Here is a 17,704-nt window from a genome sequence, read left to right on the forward strand (position 1 = left end):
GCATGTGCCTGCAGAGAACAATGGCAGCACTCCGAGGTGTGAAGTTATTTGGGCATGGAGGATTTCTGGGATTCAGACCTAGGCTATAATCACTGCAATGACATTTGGAAAACAAGCTGCTATACAAACCTGCTGTTTACATGTGAGCTGTTATATGTAGCAAATTGGCAATTTGAAGGGGCTCTCAGCCACTTAAAATAAGGGTATTGTTAAACTTGCTTTAGGCCTTACAACAAGTGTTCATAATACTTTGTACTCCGTAATACCCAAAATACATAGTTAGCTAGAGACACCATTTGAATGACTATAATTTTGGAATTTGCAGAACTTCACAACAGAAATAACTGACACACTCTTTGGAATATAAAGTTGTCAGTTCAAGCTATGCACTTTTTCAGAAAAGGTAGAAAAAGAGTAATTTGGAAAGATTAAATTGCATAAGTGTTTAGATATTTACAAAGAAAAAGACTGCTTATCATGTTAGTGTGCATAGTATCTTTCTTTCTTAAGAAAACCAAAACAACACAAAAACTAAAATCACCTTTCGTGGTATTGTAGGAAAGGGAATACACACAGTGATGATGGGTATGAACAATGATAACACAAGCTGCTGGTAACTGAGAAGGGAAAATCACTGCTCTGCCTTTTAAGAGTAGACAAAGGGCCGTATTTGGCAGCCAGTCTATAAGCAGTGACCTTTGAAAGCTGAATACTTTTTTAGTATTAGGTGGACTCTTGAAATTTCATGTAGCAAATATTAAGTCATCTATTTTTCACTGCAGATGACTTGTTATGACTTTCCCTCGTACCCACAGTTGATCAGATATACTCTTGAACAAGTTATATCCTTCACCTTTTCCAGCTCAAACTGGATTTCAATCTTGGGCAGAAATTTTGCATTTGCCTTAGTCCAATGAACAGGTTTAGGCCAACAAGTGAGCCATTTCTTTGCTGTGACTGATTTTTGTTATCAGTTTTAAGACATTCCAGAATTTCAGTAACCACATCAAACTCCTAAAGTAGAGATGATCTTCCAGACTTTATTCATGCAAGTCCTTTATATCCTTTATTTCATATTCTCTCAAGTATGAAGTTGAATTTATAGTGTTGTCATATATAATTGACATATAATAAATGCACTAACGGTTCATTCTGTAATAATTCTTGCTTCAGGTTACAGAAACTGTTGTATTTCTTCCTGCTGTGAATGACTTTTTATTTAGAACCTTACAATAAGATTACCGACTACTTCCAGGTTCTGTTGAGGTAAGGAATTAAGAATGTTCAGGGATTTCTGTTGTATTTCTCTGGAAATAAGGGATAGGAATAATTTGAAGTTATAACAGGTGCTTAGGTTTGTCTTTTCACAGGCAAAAATAAGTGGTGGTAATGCATAATGGCTCTGAAAGATTTGCATGTGCAAGATCCTAAAGATTCTGGGTTTTTTGTTAAAAAGTTTGTGGGAGGCCACTTAAAAAAGCATTTGTTTGTATAGGTGATAGCAAATGGAGCTGTCTTTTAGAACTGAGGTTCTAAAAGGTTCCCTTTGTCTTGGAGATAAGGTAGTCTATGAAATTTTGAAACGTATTTTACTATATGCTCATTTCCCCCCCGTTTTCTCACTTGTTTTTCCACCTATAGAGATGCCAGCATTTTCTCAATGTTTGTATCAGAGACATAGTTTTTAACATTTAGTATATTTAGAAGCCTATGAAGTAAACATAACATTTCTTTATGTCCTAGTCTGTCCTCAAAATGATCATTTGCAGTACACATTGGCTTGTAACATTGGCTTATAAGAGAAATTTTTTCCCTAAGAATATATATGGAAAATTATTTAAGAAACGAATACATTTGAAAACTAAAATAACTGATTCACACTTACAGAGGTGCAAAGGCATACACAATAAAATTAATTCCTCATTTGCTGTGTGAATCAAGTGGAAGCTGGCCTTGTGACGTAAGCATGCAATATATTTAACTTTGCTACCTGCTGAAGGAGAAAAAAAGGAAGAAACTATGCATACGTTCTGTATGTATTTCATTACCACTGGACCAGCTATGGAAATCTCATATAAAATAGCTTTCTTATCAATTGCTCTTATCAGCAATTGCAAGATAGGACCAGGACAAGATCAAACATTAAACATAAAATAGTATATGGATTCAATATGTAATAGTATCTGTTTCAAATGGAAGCATGCAGTCAGTGTAGGATTTCCTGTCTTTAGATCCCGGCTGTTTGAAGTGCTTGGGCTTTGCCAGTGCTGTAACAGCCACGGCTTGATGATGCATCACATGAATGCCTTGGTTAGATTCATGTGGGCTGTTGCCTATTTTGAGCCTGTGACTTTTAAGGGACTCAGACCATTTTATCAATGTGTAGAGTAATGCAAGCTAAGTGTGGACTTGTGTTTATTACATTTTCTTCCACCCCCACCCCAAGCTTTATAGTGTGAGTATGGATGTTACACAGTTGTAATACCAGAATAATCACACACACACAAAAAATTGAGACACTATTCCTTTTCTGTTAGATATGTAATTAAATTCTTGTTTAATTTTTTTTGATGACACATGTTCAAATCTGTCAGTCACTGCTATAGGACTGAAAGTTCTGCGTGAATGGGGCATAGGAGGTTGATGAAAGTGGGGTGAGCTGATCCTGTGGCTCAGAGGGGTTGGCTTTTGGCAGGTTAACGTTGTTGTTCCTTTGAGGTAATAATTTTAATGTTAGAAAAGAGTAAATAAAATGCCTAGGAAGGAGGCTTCTCCCCAGCCCCTAGCAATGCATGAATCTTCCCTTCCAGATAAAATGCGATTATAGGTGTTTAGAAGTGTCAGCGGGCGTGGTTCCAGGAAGGTGCAGGAACTACGGGCAGCTCTGTCGCGGCAGGTTCGCCTGTTTTTCTGAGGCGGGCCCCACCGTTCACCTGTTGACGGGGTGGCAGCTTTGGGTTCACCTGTGCGATCGCCTCCCTCCCGCCGTTCTGCCGGCGGGGCTGGCTCTGCCGTGAGCTGCAGCGGCCGCTTTCCGCCCTCTGCCTCCGGGCATTCCGTGCGCGCCGTGGCGGTGCCGTGCGGCCGGAGCCGCGTCCGTCCGTCCGTGTGGCGGGCGGGAGGCGCAGGTGGCGGGGCCGCCCCGCGCTGACATCAGCGGCGGGGCCGAGCCCGCTCCGCAGAGCCCGGCGCTGCAGAGCCACGGCGGCGGCGCAGGCCGGGCCCGGCCGAACATGGCAGCGGCCCCCGCGGCCGCCCTTGCGTGAGGAATGCCGCGGCCCTCCTGAGCCGGCAGGCGGGCCTCGCGTTCGTCACGTCCATGGATGTCTCTTCCGATCCGTATTTGCCCTACGATGGAGGGGGAGGAGACGGCATTCCGCTCCGGGAGTTGCATAAACGAGGTATGCCGGGTTGGCGTTTGGGTTACTTGTTTGCATAGCTGTACGTGCAGGAGCGCTGTCCGCGTTTGAAACGGGGACGTAAAGGCTTGCTAATTATCGAACTGCTTTTTTTCGCCTGCCCGATGCCTTTTGTGGGAGGAGAATTCAGTTCTGGCTGGTTCCTGTGTTGTCAGGGATTGTTTTCTCTGCGGGCAGATCAGTCCTGCTTCGCATCTCATCGCCCTGTGACTCCATCTTCGATATGTGGCAGGCTTGCCTTTCGCTCCCTCCCGGGTTTTTGTGTGTGTGTGTGTTTTTTTAAATCAATAAAGCCATCTCGTGGAGAAAAAGAAACCTTCCAAAAACTGTGCTTGTCTTTGACTACGACCAAATTAGCTAGGGTTACTAAATAGAATATTTACCTGCCTTCCACTAGCATGAATAGGAGCAGTGTTTGTCTGGCCTTGAAGTTTCCGTACCTGGTTTTAAGACTTGACTGGTTGTTGCCGCCTTTGCTATGCCAAGGGAAAGCTCTGCAATGGTCATGTGTCAGCTCAGCAAATATTGATGAACTCATAAGGAACTGGTACTTTAGAGGGAGGTTCTTTACACTGTTGCTTGTAAGGAAGCAGATCTAGAACGAAAAGTGTTATCAGTGTTCAGGGGGAAAAAAAAAAATCCTCTTTTGAGCTTATATTTCGTTTCTCACTGTAAATTCAAAGCATTATACCTTCTGTAAAGATTTTAATTTGTTCTGAGAAGGTGTAGCAGGAATAAAAGTTATGCCTTCAAATTATGAGAATATAAGTATGTTTTCTTGTTTGGATTGGAGGGTCACAATGTGGTATTTAAAACAATAAATGTAGTGAATTCCTACTTTTGTTTAAATTGGGCAATCTAAAATTAGAAAGTTATCAACATTTATAGCTGCTGGCGTAAGCATTAGAGAGGAGTAGGCTGAGAATAGAGAGATGATTTACATAAAATGATTTTTTTCTCTACATGTAATTTATTGGTTTGCATGTCCATGCAAACTCTTATTTCTGTAAATAAATTTATTTTCATTTATTTTTATCTGACAATTTATCTGTTTTTTAGTAGTTTACATCGAAGGTTATTTGTTGTCTTTTTATGGTTCTTAGAATGTTTTTCAGCATATCTTAAGAACATCAACAAGTTACAATGCAGTTTATTTTACACAAGCAAATTTTACACTACCTAAGTCAGATTTTGGAACCACTTCTGAGAAATTGAGGCGAGTGTTTTCTTAAAAGATTTGCAAAACGTGAATTTGGGATCTTATCAAGGCTGAATATAAATACCTGAAGGGAAGGTGCAAGGAAGGTGCAGACAGGCATTTCTGAGCAGTGCCCCGTGACAGGACCAGAGGCAATGGGCACAGACCGAACACGAACATGGGAGGTGTCCTCTGAACATCTGCAAACAGGTTCTTACTGAGCACTGTAACAGGTCAGATTGTGAAATTTCCTTCCTCAGAGATATTCAAAAGCCATGTGGACATGGTCCTGGGAAAACAGCTCTAGGTGGCCCTGCTTGAGTAGGGGGTTTGGACAAGGTAACCTCCAGAGATCCCTTCCAACCTCAACCATTCTGTGAGTTTAGATTTGTGATAGATTTAAATATGAGAACTGCAAAACAGTCCTAACATGACACTTTCAGACTCTGCAGTTACAGTTAGACATGGAAATGTGATCAGCTGTATGGAAAATAACAGGTTTTAGTTGATTTTTACAATACAAAAAGTAGATATTTGCAGTGCAAAGTGGCGTGTGCCACACTGGAGTATTGCTGTTAAACATAATGTTTGCAAATACTGTAATGAAGGCTGTGGAGGATTCAGCTAGGTAGTTCCATTGTGGTGACGCTGCTGGGGGCCAGCAAAACAATTCCCAGTTGTGACTTGTCATTTTTGCAGTTCCACGGAATTCTATTAGGGCTTGTGCTTCCCATATTCTAATACTGTATTTCAAAACAAATGTTACTTGTGCTTTTTGGGCTTGCTCTAGTGAGTTTAGATTAAAAAAAATCCAAGACCTGAATAGTGTTACCAAAATCTTTTGCAATTCTGAATTTTTCAAGTGCTTATCAAACCACAACAATATGTCTCATAAGAAGATGACTCCAGACCAGTTTGTTTGAATAGATGTAACTAAAATTTGTGAGTATTTCCTGCTGGTTTACAATGTCACAGTGCTCTGTTATTGTGATTCAGCTATTAAAATAAAGCTCAAAATGCTAGCAGACAAAACCAGAAATTGAAAGTAAATTCTTCACATTACTTTGTGTGCTACCAAGATTTTTATTTTCCTCTCATGTAGATTTCACAGCATTGTGATAACAAGCTCAGAGATCATGGGTAAAGATATTCCAAGAAAGCAGACTTGTTAGAGGCTGGTGATTTTTCCCCTTATTCACATACTCACAACTCATATGTCCTGCAGAGTAATGTTCACATCATGCAAAATTGCTGTGTAACATCAAAGCATTTGTTGCACTAATTGACTGCAGTGGCTCACCCAAAGTAGCTGTACCTCAGCAATTATGAAATGACTGTTTAAATCAGCCGGGGTCTTTGAGGTTTAATTAACGACCTTCATTAATGTTCAGTGAGATGAAATACAAAGTATTATAATACATTATTATTAAAGGCCTGATCTGTTAACTTGCATTAAGATGATTTTTTCCCCTGTGCAAGTACACGATGAAGCATCAAATGGAAAAAAATTTAAAAAATGTATTTATTAATTGTATTTGTCTTTTATGTTGATTACTCACTACTGTCTCTAAAAAAAAAAGAAAGCTAAACAGATATTATTGAATACTTCTTACCAGGAGCTTCTTTGACTTGTGCTGTCCTAATATTTCTTTTTATGTGATACCAAATGCATCATTCCAGACCTACTTATCCTCCCTGACACACAAATAAAAATTCAGGAACACAGTTCACTTCTGCTCCATTCTCTACTAAATAAGAGTTAAAAATACTACTTCTCAGAAAGGGTTTAAAAGTTCTGATGTAGGATTGCATATATCCCAATTAACTGGCATGTACATTTTTGTAAGAATTTTTCATATACCAAACCATATACTACAACATATCTAAATAAATTACTTGTGTTGCCCTCAGATTTATCTTTGTATTGTTTTTACTACCTTGACCCTTTTGAAAGTTCAGAATGATCAGTATCCTGCTTGTCTTCCAGTCATTCACATTCATGCTCACACTGATTCTCTTACCCCTGACCCTCTTTTTATTATTCCTAAATAAGCATTAATTTTACCCCACTTTAAAAATTTGAAATCTGAGCAACAGCAGAACATGTATAGTGGCCAGGTTACCAGATCAAGCAAGACTTTATCTTTAGTAGGCGCAGGCTTTGTTGACTCCTAGTTATTTTCTGCATATACATAAACATGTCTTAGATTTAAGAAATTGGAAGTCCTCAAGCAAAATTAATGAAATTTTCTTTCACTAATAATCTCTGATAGAGTCAGTAGCCAGGAGATGTGAAAACTACATGTATTAAAACATGCCAGATGTACTGATGGCTTAGTTTTCGTAAACCTAATTTTTTTGGAAGATAAAATAAGTCACTATTTCATTTATCATACACTAGTCCCCAGCCATGAAGGTGCAACTTCTCTTGCTTAGAAAATACTGATAGTAACAGGGGAAACCTCTCAGCCACCTGGAGCCTCACCTGTTACTGTAAACTGTGGGGCAGAGAGCGTTTAATAATAGCCTAGGAAGACTTTGAGTCAGATGTATATTGAGCCAGTTCAGATGCTCTTAAGTGATAAAACTTATACTTTGGCATTTTAGGCTGCATTTCTGGTTAAGGTCCTCTTATGTTTAAGAATTAGTAATAAGTCAATACCAGTGTGACCTTTGAAATAAATGGGTAAGAAAGTTGTGTACACATGCTCAGAGCTAGAGCTTGACCCTGAAATTATATTAGTTGCAGAGTGAGAGTTAAAAAATTATTTTTCTAGGTTAATTAGATGCTCACAACAGAAAATGTGGTCAAGTTTATTATCATTCTCTAAGTACTTGGAGAAAAAACCTAACTTGGAGAAACTCAGTGTAATTATGGCACTGTATTTCTGCTGTGCTTTGTTTTTAGGTTCCTTGTATAAAAGAGGGATAAGGATTTTCAATTATGAGTTTAGCATATTTGACTTTGGTGATTAACATGAAGTACTGTCAGATGTAAATGCAGTTCATTTAGGTAGTTACAGGTTATCTGTTTGCATGTGCTGTATAACTGGTAAGGTTCTCTGTGAATATGTTTCTCAATTTTGGAAATAATTTTTGATTATTTCCAAATAATTATTTGGATAATTATTAATAATTATTTGAGATATTAGAAAGCTAATAAACAGACCAAGATTATGCCCTCCTTGGGCCTGAATGTGCTCTGATTGGGATAATCATACTAACAGAATTCTTATTTTTGCTGAATCCTGTCTTTGCCCTCTAAAACAACATATAAGTAAGTTGCTCTTATGGAAATGCAGCAGCAGCACTTTGAAATCTAATTATCTAAATTCTTGGCATTCTGACTCTGATGGCCTTGGTCATTGTTAGATCATAGATAACTTCCCTTTTGTAATGCTTGCTTTTTCTAACTTTATATATTTTTATACCTTCTATTTTTCTCATCTCCTTCCTCATTATTCATCTTAAATATAAGTTGTAAATTTAGTAGTGGGAGGATCTCAATAGCTTTTCACTTGCATATCTGAAGTCACTATTCATCATAGACATAATTAAATAAACATAGTACATCTGCCTTTATGACTACAAAAGAAAAGAAATCTATAGCAGTAAATCTTTTTTTTTTGGTTCTGCATCATAGAAACCTAAAGTGAAAAATCAAAGCCCAGGGTTTTTTTGGTTTTGGTTTTTTTTTTCCCCTATGTCCATTTGTGGTGCACACAAATCTTCAAAAGTCTTGGTTTAACTCAGAGGTGCTGGTATTGAACTTTGATTTCACTCCTACTTTTTAAAAGATTATTTTTAAACCCAGACCTATTTGGGAGCAGATGATATTATCATGCAGTACTTTGGTAAATAGTGCAACTTATCCTTGTTCCTCAAAACTTGTTCCATATCTTCCTATTTCCCATTTATTAGATTTTTTCCAGCTGATTTTTTTTTTGTTTGTGTATATATAGTTGTGTCAATTTTATATGCATTTTGATTGTAATGCAGAGACCAGTTTTTGTTTGAAAGCCTTTGATGCAGTTAGAAGAGCTAACTGAAGAGACATGCTGAAAATTCAAAGTTGCAAGTGGAATGTATGAATTGATTACAAAGACTTTAAGATCAGTAATCATCAACAGTAGCGAATAACACTGGCATTTTGTGCTGTGCTTCTGATCTGAAATGTAAAAATTGCTTCTAGCCAGGAAAAGGAAATAATGCTTAATGATTCTTTTTGAGTGGTTACAGACAAATTAAAATAAACTGATGATTGTTTCTTGTCTTTTTAATTGAAAGCCTCATACTTTGAGGTCTGAATATGGTGACAGAAAGAAGCTGAGGCGCTCACACATGCCTCGTGTATACAAATCTTCTTTGTTACAAGCGTAAGTGATCCTTCCAGCCTGCCTTGCACACAGGGTGCTTCCCTGCCTCCACTCCCCTTGGCACCTAATGCCCAAGGACACACGGGTGAAGCAAAGCCTTGGATTAGAACCTGGCCTCTGGAAAGCTACAGCCCCTGCTGATTTTAACACTCAGCAGATTTGGATGGTCATGTCAGGGGGAGCTTATTCAGCCTTTATTGTAATCTGACTAACTTCATTTTCACTCCCAGAAGTGTGTTTATTTTTTTCCTTCTTCCTTTCAGCTACTGGGAGTAGCCCAAAGGAGATATGTTGCCCTGCTGTCAGCCATAAGAACAGCAGCTGAGGCAATGCTATGTAGTTGTGCGTTGTTTAGAAAAAGGGATGGGTGAGCAGCACCAACTATTCTTGCTGTAAGAGTTGGCAATTACATAGCTTGTAGAGAAATACCTTTGAGAAATTAGGTCCTGTTATTGCTTTGCCATTGAATACAGCATTGGCATTGTTTATCTGTTGTTGTTTTCACAACTCTGGAATGTTTCTAAACCTTAGGGATTTTTGAGCTCTGTGAAATAGATGTTACTGTATGATGTCTGGACATTAATATTTATAGTTTTGAGTTGTTTCCAGCAGAAAGTTATAATTAAAATCTAACAAGAGCCCAAGGGTGCGTTTATGTATTTCAGGATAACTAGTCTGACAGTTCCTTGCTGTGGAAGGGGCTGAACTTGTTGCTCCCCATCTATTCTCTCAGTTTTTGCCCATGCACTGGCTCTGTTTCTTCTCCAGCAGCACAGAAACTTGATTCCAGTTCCTTATAATGGCAGATTTTTTTTTGTTGTTGTTAGTTTGTCTGCTTAGTTTGATCAGCACGTTGGGTTGGTTTACTGTGCAGTCAGATCAAGGGTGACAGAGCTGATCCAAGGGTGAGAGTGGGAGTGTGTGACCAAGAACAGCGGGGAGAAATAGGGGTAGCAAGATCTACTCTTTGTGTGCCAGCAGTCAATTAGATCAGCTCAGTCTTACTGTGTAATTATGTCCCAAGAGGGACATGTCTCATTTCTTAAAATGGAATAAGGTAATATAGGCTCAGTTTGAGACAATGGTGTATTTTATGATGTGCCTTCAGAAGATGGATATCATGTGCTGTGTAGCATATAGAAGGGGTCTTAAGCTTTATCATAAGATTATGGTCCCTTGTTAACTCTGATAGCCCCCCTCTTGAGAAGCCTGTTCATGTCTCAGTTCTGTACCTTATTCTCCTGCGGGGGTGTAGCTGTGGGGATTTGTTCTCTAGGTGATACTGGCTAATTGTTCAGATAATCACGTGGTGGATTACCACAGAAAAATCTGTCGTGCATCGTTTGACTACGCAGGATGTAGCATTTGTCTTAAATCTCACTGTTTCTCTTCTCATTATTTTCATGAGAAAAGAAGGAACACAGCCTACAAGGAAAGAGTTGGGGAGGATTGTTGAACAGTTACGCATGAATCTGGAGCAGCATGCATGTTTTTAAACCCCTTTCTTGTGTGAAATAAATTAGCTATAAACTTACCAGGTATTTTTCATTTAAAAACACATTTTTCATCAGCTGCATGTGTTCCAGGGTTATTTTCAAATTCGAAAGAAATCTCCTGTGTTGCAGAAAGACAAAGCTGTATAGGATTACTCCTGCAGGAGGTGAGGCAGCTTTTAAAAATACTGTGCACGGCCTCAAAATTGCTGTGTGTAACCTGCATAAATCAGCTTTCTGTCATGTTTAGCATAGTTCCAGTATCAATCCAGATTGAATACCGCTCATATGAGGCACACCTATAAAATAGGAAAGAAGAGATATTTCTTGCCTTAACGAGGGACAAAAGACAGGGAGGAATCCTGGTATATAAAGCAGCTTCTGTGAGTATAGCAAAATCTCTAATTTTTTTACTTAGTGGTTCCATTGGCAGAAACTAGCTAGGCAAAGCAGGAAGTTGGATCAGTCTTGAGACCCAACAGCCACTGAGTATAACTTCATGTTCAAAGAGAAATGCAGGAGAGCAGCATGGTAAGGACTGTTGGTTTTTTGTCAGACATAGTATCTTCTCAAGCAATTTTGGATTGTATTTTTTATGTTCTCATTAAAATTAAAAAAAAAAAAAGAATAAAAAAATCCTTCACTTCTTCAGACATAAAAGCTTTTTATTGTGTTGGAATCCACTTTTCTTCTGGTTTCTTTTGTGTAGCATTTTTATTTTTCTCGTCCTTCATTCTCATCAGGTGTCCCAAAGTACAGTGTTTAACTGCTAACCTTAGTACTTATTACAGTTTTTTTTCTTTTAATGTTGCACATTTTTTTTTAACAACTTCAGTTGAAACAGTTCTCCCGCAATACCAGAGCTGATTGCTGAGAAAGGATTGTGCTCAAGGCTTGGAATTACATGCATGGAAGGATAACAAAAGTCAGCTGCCTTTCTAGAAGGTAGTTCATTTAAGACTTAGAGTGACTGACTCCCCAAAAGAGTTTCCTTTTTCTGAAGAAGAATGTTGCTTTTATTGTCTAGAAGCCTACTGTCTATAAGCTTGCAGTCTGTGATTGCAACAGCTCACAGCAGTTCCATGTTGAGATTCAGGATAGCCACACAGCTTCACCAAGGTTCCTGCCTGACTAACCCAGTGGCCTTCTATGGGAAAGTGATTCCATCAGTGAAAAAGGGAAGGGTTACAGATATCGTTTATCTGGGCTTCTGTAAAGCCTTTGATATGGGGCCCCACAACATCCTTCTTTCTAAACTGGACAGAGATGGATTTCATGAACAGGCCACTAGATGGATAAGAAATTACTCGGATGGTCACATCCAGAGGGTAGGGGTATAAATGGCTCAGAGTTTTGATGGAGATAAGTGACAAGTGGTATCCCTCAGGGGTCCATATTGAAACTGGTGTTATTTAATATCTTCATTAATGACATAGGTGAAGGGATTGAGTGATGCTTGGCAAATCTGTAGATGACACCAAGCGAAGAGGTGCTGTTGACACTCCTGAAGGATGGGATACCATCCAGAGGGGCCTGGACAAGCTCCAGTAGTGAGCCCATGGGAATCTTATGATGTTTAACAAGACCAAGTGCAATGGGGTGTTGGTGGATGAGAAGTTGGACATGACCTGGCCATGTGCACTTGCAGCCAGGAAAGCCAAACATGGGTTGCATCCAAAGCAGGGTGGGCAGCAGGGCCAGGGAGGGATTCTGCTCCTCTCCTCTTGAGGAGCAGAATGCTGTCCTTCCCCAGCACAGGAAGGACCCTGACCTGTTGGAGCAAGTCCAGCAGAGGGACACCAAGCACCTCTCCTATGGGGAAAGGCTGAGAGAGTTGGGTTTGTTCAGCCTGGAGAGAGGTTTTGAGGTGATGTAATTGTTGCCTTCCAGTACCTGAAAGGAGCCTACAAGAGGGATGGAGAAAGACTATTTATAAGGGTGCATAGTGACAGGATGAGGGGGAAAGGCTTCAAATGGAGAGGAGGTTTAGATTAGATACTGGAAGAAATTCTTTACTGTGATGGTGGTGAGGCACTGGAACAGGATGCCCATCAGATAAGCTGTAGATGCCCCATGTCTGAAAGTGTTCAGGGCCAGGTTGGATGGGACTTTGAGCAGCCTGTCTAGTGAAAGGTGTCTTTGCCCAAGAGCTAGATGATCTTTAAGGTCTTTGAACCTAAACTATTCTGTGGTTTTGCCTTATTTTTGCAAAGTGTATTATGACTATGTTTGCTTTATAAGGATTCTTACGAATTGTACTAAGTCTCCGAAAACATCAATCTACTGTTTCCCTCTCTCTAGTAACATGGGTTAGTTTGGAATAGCAGTACTAATTAAAGTTCTGCATGCCACTTTTACCATTACCTTCCAATCTCATAAAAACTTAAGCAAACTCATATGTAACAAAAAGGCTTTACTTTCTTTACAGCTCCAAAATGGCTTGGGTGTCCTCATACGAACTTTAGAAGTGTTCTCTTATCATAGCTAGAAGCTATACCTATACATCTGGTATGCTAAGTGCTTGTTGTGGTTTTTAAGACCAAAACTGCTTCTGTTGTGGTGAAAAGCACGTAGCCTGTGAAAGCATCTTGAAACTTCAGGAGTGGGAGAGGGAGAGGACGGAAGGGGAAATATTTCTACAATTTATCTAGGTAATGATGATTTCCTGCCTGATGGTTAGAATGTTGTGATGAAATATTTGTGTTCTGGTAAGGGTTTTAACATTGCATTGAAAATACATTTAATGAGACTTTGGAACTGGGAGTAAATAGTGAGAATTTGTGCATTTATGCTGATGAGAATCATTATCTTCATAGCTGGAAGGAGCATCTTGCTGTGTGAAATTCTAGAGAAGGAAGGGTAGAGAGGTTGGAAAAATGTTGAGTCTTAGTAAAAGTATCTTTCTCTAACATCCACTTTAGAATAGTTGTATACTACATAGATCATAATGCTAGCAGGAGAATGTTATCTCAGAGTTCTGTATCTTAGATACCAAGCAGCAGATTTTGTAGAGGTGTTCTCTTCATGGTCCTCTAAGGAAGCCTTTCTACCACGCTCACTGCTGCCTGTTTTATCACTTGGTACGAGATTACAGCTATTCAGTTGTTGCATCAGGCACTCATGGCAGCTCTGTATTCAACAAAACCTCCTCTTCAGCTTCATATCTTCTTCTGTGTCTCTTCCCCATCATACAATAATCACTTATATTCCGGTATTTGGTGTGCCAGCAACTGTTGGCAAAGTAGGAATGTGACATAGTTTCAGTGTGATTTTTACTGTATCTAGACAATGACCATCATCATTTGTAATCTGCTCCAAGTTCTGCTGTGGGTCAGGTGCAATTAGTATAGTGCCATCTCTGATGATAGCATCTCTGATAATCCCCTGGTGGAAATTCCAATTTAGCACCTTGTGATATGCATAAAATAATCTTTTACTGTTTGTGATTCATTTATAACTCTCAACTTTTCTTTGCCTTCTGTGGCATAGGATTGCATGCTCCTTGTAGTTAGGTGCTGCTTCATTTATAGCAGGGCATAAAATCAACTCCTCCAGAGCAAAGACAAGCTTTTGCCCAACCCTACTCACTCAGGTTCAGGAAACTGTGTCATCACATTGGAGCTTTGTAGGAGATTAATAATTAAGCTGTGGGTGAGGTTAATTTATGTCCCCTTGCTTTGCCAGAGGAAGCTGATTTCATGCAAAAATAATATTTTAATAATGGATTCTGTTACTGTCTTAATTCTGAGAGCTAAACTAGTTATCACACTGTGAATTTTGTTAGTGTCTCTTCCACAAGATCACCTTGCCTTTTCAGCTATCCAGACATGTATTTTAGACTTCTAGTTAGGAGAATTGGAAGTGGCAAGGGAATTGAATTCCTTATCCTAAAGCAAGGTTTTCACAATCACCTCTATTAGCAAACCTGATTTAAATTGTTGTTAGTCTTTTATTAATGGAAGCATAGGTAATGCTTCTTTACATCTCTTTAAGAGAGACTAGCAGCAGCTTTGGGAAGAGATTTACAGGGCTTAGCTATGGGAAATAGATGAGGGGGAATTTAGTATGGCATAGACTGGGGAAAAAGGTATTAAGGTAAAGATGGCAGCCAGGCTCACGTAAGAGAACAATATTGGTGTTACTGGGGAACTGTCTGCTACATTTGCATTGTTTTCTGTGCTTTTCTTTTAATCTTTATAGAATTTGTAATAATAGTTGTTTGTGTATCTTGAAAATTATAATTGTGTTTTGTCTTAATATGAATTTTGTATTATTTTCTTGTTTTGTCTTTCACCACTAAGAAAATGTCTGAGTAAACAATATGTTATAGTAGGCATCAACATGACCTCTTAAGCAATGGATGACTGAGGCACCTCTTTGGTCATAGTGTAATGCCAGGTGTCACACTGCTTCTTCTAGATCTTAGAGTTCACATTTGTAAAGGGAAAAGACACATTTTACTTTGTTTAAATGTTTAAATGTAATTGTGAGTTATTATGAGGGCTTGGGCTGGTGAATTCAGCATTTATAGCATTTGGAAGTTTACAGGTAGGTCCTTTGATGTTTGTCAGTTTTGGTTTTTGGTTAGTTGGAAATTTCTGATGACAATACCAAGAAGCTCAGTTAAAGAAGCCTGGAAACAAACAAACAAACCACAAAAACAACCCAAAAAACCCACCCCAGGTTAAAAAACCCCCCACCTCTCTAAAAATCCCAGTGTCAGTCTACACTGAAATGAGTTCTGGTGTCTGTCTGAAGTGATAGAAATCTTGGTCAACTTGAGCCTATGTCTTTATGAATAGAGATTACTGTGGTGTGCTGTATATTGTTGGGCAAAATATTTTGTTCTTAGTCAAACAAGTGAGGACTAAGAAAAAAAGCTGATATATTACAGAATTTATGACATTTGAAAGCTTAAAAAAAGTGAAAACTTTATTTTATCACTTTTGAAAATGGAAAACTTCTCAGTACCCCCCTCTTGCTCTTCTTACTCTGATCAGTGCAGTAAATATTCGTGGGGCTGTTGCTCTGCCAGCTGCCTGGGAAGAAACTACCTAGTGATGGCAAATTAGCAGAAGATATTTTCTTTATACAATGTTTCCAATTTCATTACCGAGGACTGCTCTGTAATTTACCTGAAAAAAATACATAAAAAAAAATACAAGTATTTGTTTGGTTTCTTGTTGCTTTTTAGATGCATTTGCAATCGGTTAATAATGTATTTTAGGTTTGGTTTAGATGTGTAGGAGAGATTGGTAATCAATAGAATGTATATTTAGAAATTACTGGTTACAAACGAAGGTACTGTGAACTTTCTAGCTAATCATCCTTGCTTTGTTTTTGTACAAACAGGTTTTCCTCTGGTAGTTCATAGACTGAAATAAACTTCAAGTTAAATGTGTGTCATAGTTGCTCTTTTTTTTCCACTTGCTTCTATTGAAGTTTTTCTGGAGTCTTCACACAAAACAGAACAATAATTTGACTAGGACATTGCTATTTAACCACTGGAAACACAAAGTCACTAATACACAGATTTAACTTACAGCTGAATGACAGTAAAGAGGAGTAGCATGCAGCACTGGGAGAACCTAAATGACAATACAATATGCTTAGTATGGAAAGTGTCTTAATTACTTCTTCATAAATTTCTGTGCTATGAACACAGTTTGAATACTTAATTTATCACAGAATTAATTGATTCCTGTGTTTCTCTTCTGCAGGAACTCATTATACAATGACAAATGGAGGAAATATCAACAGTTCAACACATTTACTGGACCTTCTGGATGAGCCAATTCCTGGAGTAGGAACATACGATGACTTCCATACCATTGACTGGGTTCGAGAGAAGTGCAAAGACAGAGAAAGGCATAGACGGGTACTTGAGATAAATAATAAAACCTTTTTGGTTGGATGTTGGAGTTAAGGTCTGATTCAGTAACACATACAAATATATGCACGTCCTTTAAATATGTACATAGTTACATCAGCTAGAACTACTTGAATACTGTTTAAAAAGCACTGCTTAGCTGGGTACCTGCAGTCTTGCAGCATTATTATAACTTCAAAAAAAAAAGCAGTAATTTAATAGAGTGGGAATAGGTCCCTGTCACCCAAATACCTTTTTTAAAGTTGTGCATTTTTTTCATGCTATTATATTAAAGGCTATTTTCCAGTGTAGATATATTTGTAATAGTACAATAGTGGTTTTGATGGTACTTGTACAGAAAAGTGAAGCGTGATGTGACGTATATTGCTTTTGTACTGACACAAGTGTCTCTGCCACTGCAGCTAAGTGTGCAGAGTAAATAAGGATAAAATAAGAATAGCAACTTTTTCAGTACAATAATAGTTGTCTAGAAGTACTTTAGGGTAATTATCCAGTTTTTTATTTTATTTTACTTTTATGTGTTTTTTAGTCTAAACATAAAGATGTTTGTATTTGAAGTAGAAGTTTTGGAATTTGAATCATATGAAATAGCTTATTATTAGTATGCTAACACTTCAATTGAAGTTCAAAAATATTTAATGTATAGGAGGGAAATAATATTACAATTCACAGTTTAGGTGTATGCCACAGAAGGTATTTAATTATCCTAATAATGTATTTCCTGGATTTTAGTTCTTTAAATTAAGCAAATATATGTTTCTCTGTCAGTTGCTTGATGTCTGAATAACTAAGCTGATTTATCTATGTGAAGCACTAAATACAAGGAGAACACTTGTGATTTCAGGAGAGGGTTTCTTTGCTTGCATCACACAATTTGTGTGTCATACTTCTTTTTGTTTCATTATTCATATTACTGAAATACTTACAACTCTATATACTGATTTCTCTTTGCAGATTAACAGCAAGAAGAAAGAATCAGCATGGGAGATGACAAAAAGTTTGTACGATGCATGGTCAGGATGGTTGGTAGTCACATTAACTGGCTTGGCATCAGGTAAATGAAAACACAAAGGATTCTTTTCTTATTTGTCAGCAAGTATAGTTGTTGTGTTTTTCCTTTGTTCTCCACCAACCCAGCTAAGAGCTGGTTCAGTCTACTACAACAGTTCCATAAGGGAAGAAAAAAGTTGACTATCTCAATTGACAAGCTTTACCATTTTGAGGTGAGGGTGTACTGATCAGATGGGAACCAAAATCCTCACTGAATTTAGAGAGAATTTCTCAAGTTATTGAACTTCCACCTACTAAGCTATCAATGTTCTTTAATT

The 17,704-nt window shown here is 38.3% G+C and overlaps 1 protein-coding gene across 5 annotated transcripts in view; it reads left to right on the plus strand.

Moving 5' to 3' along the window:
* Positions 1–17,704, plus strand: part of CLCN3 (chloride voltage-gated channel 3) — a 61,804-nt gene that overhangs the window by 21,597 nt on the left and 22,503 nt on the right. For 3 of the 5 annotated variants that reach the window (XM_077177313.1, XM_077177316.1, XM_077177314.1), the window contains exons 3-4: positions 16,207–16,364; positions 17,331–17,430. In XM_077177313.1, the coding sequence (XP_077033428.1) occupies positions 16,207–16,364; positions 17,331–17,430 (258 nt within the window). Of the gene's footprint in view, positions 1–3,143; positions 3,402–16,206; positions 16,365–17,330; positions 17,431–17,704 lie in introns of those variants that run through there. The other 2 variants (XM_054633774.2, XM_054633775.2) reach the window with 2 other exon arrangements.

The sequence above is a fragment of the Agelaius phoeniceus genome, chromosome 4 (assembly GCF_051311805.1).
Source record: "Agelaius phoeniceus isolate bAgePho1 chromosome 4, bAgePho1.hap1, whole genome shotgun sequence".
Lineage (NCBI taxonomy): Eukaryota > Metazoa > Chordata > Aves > Passeriformes > Icteridae > Agelaius > Agelaius phoeniceus.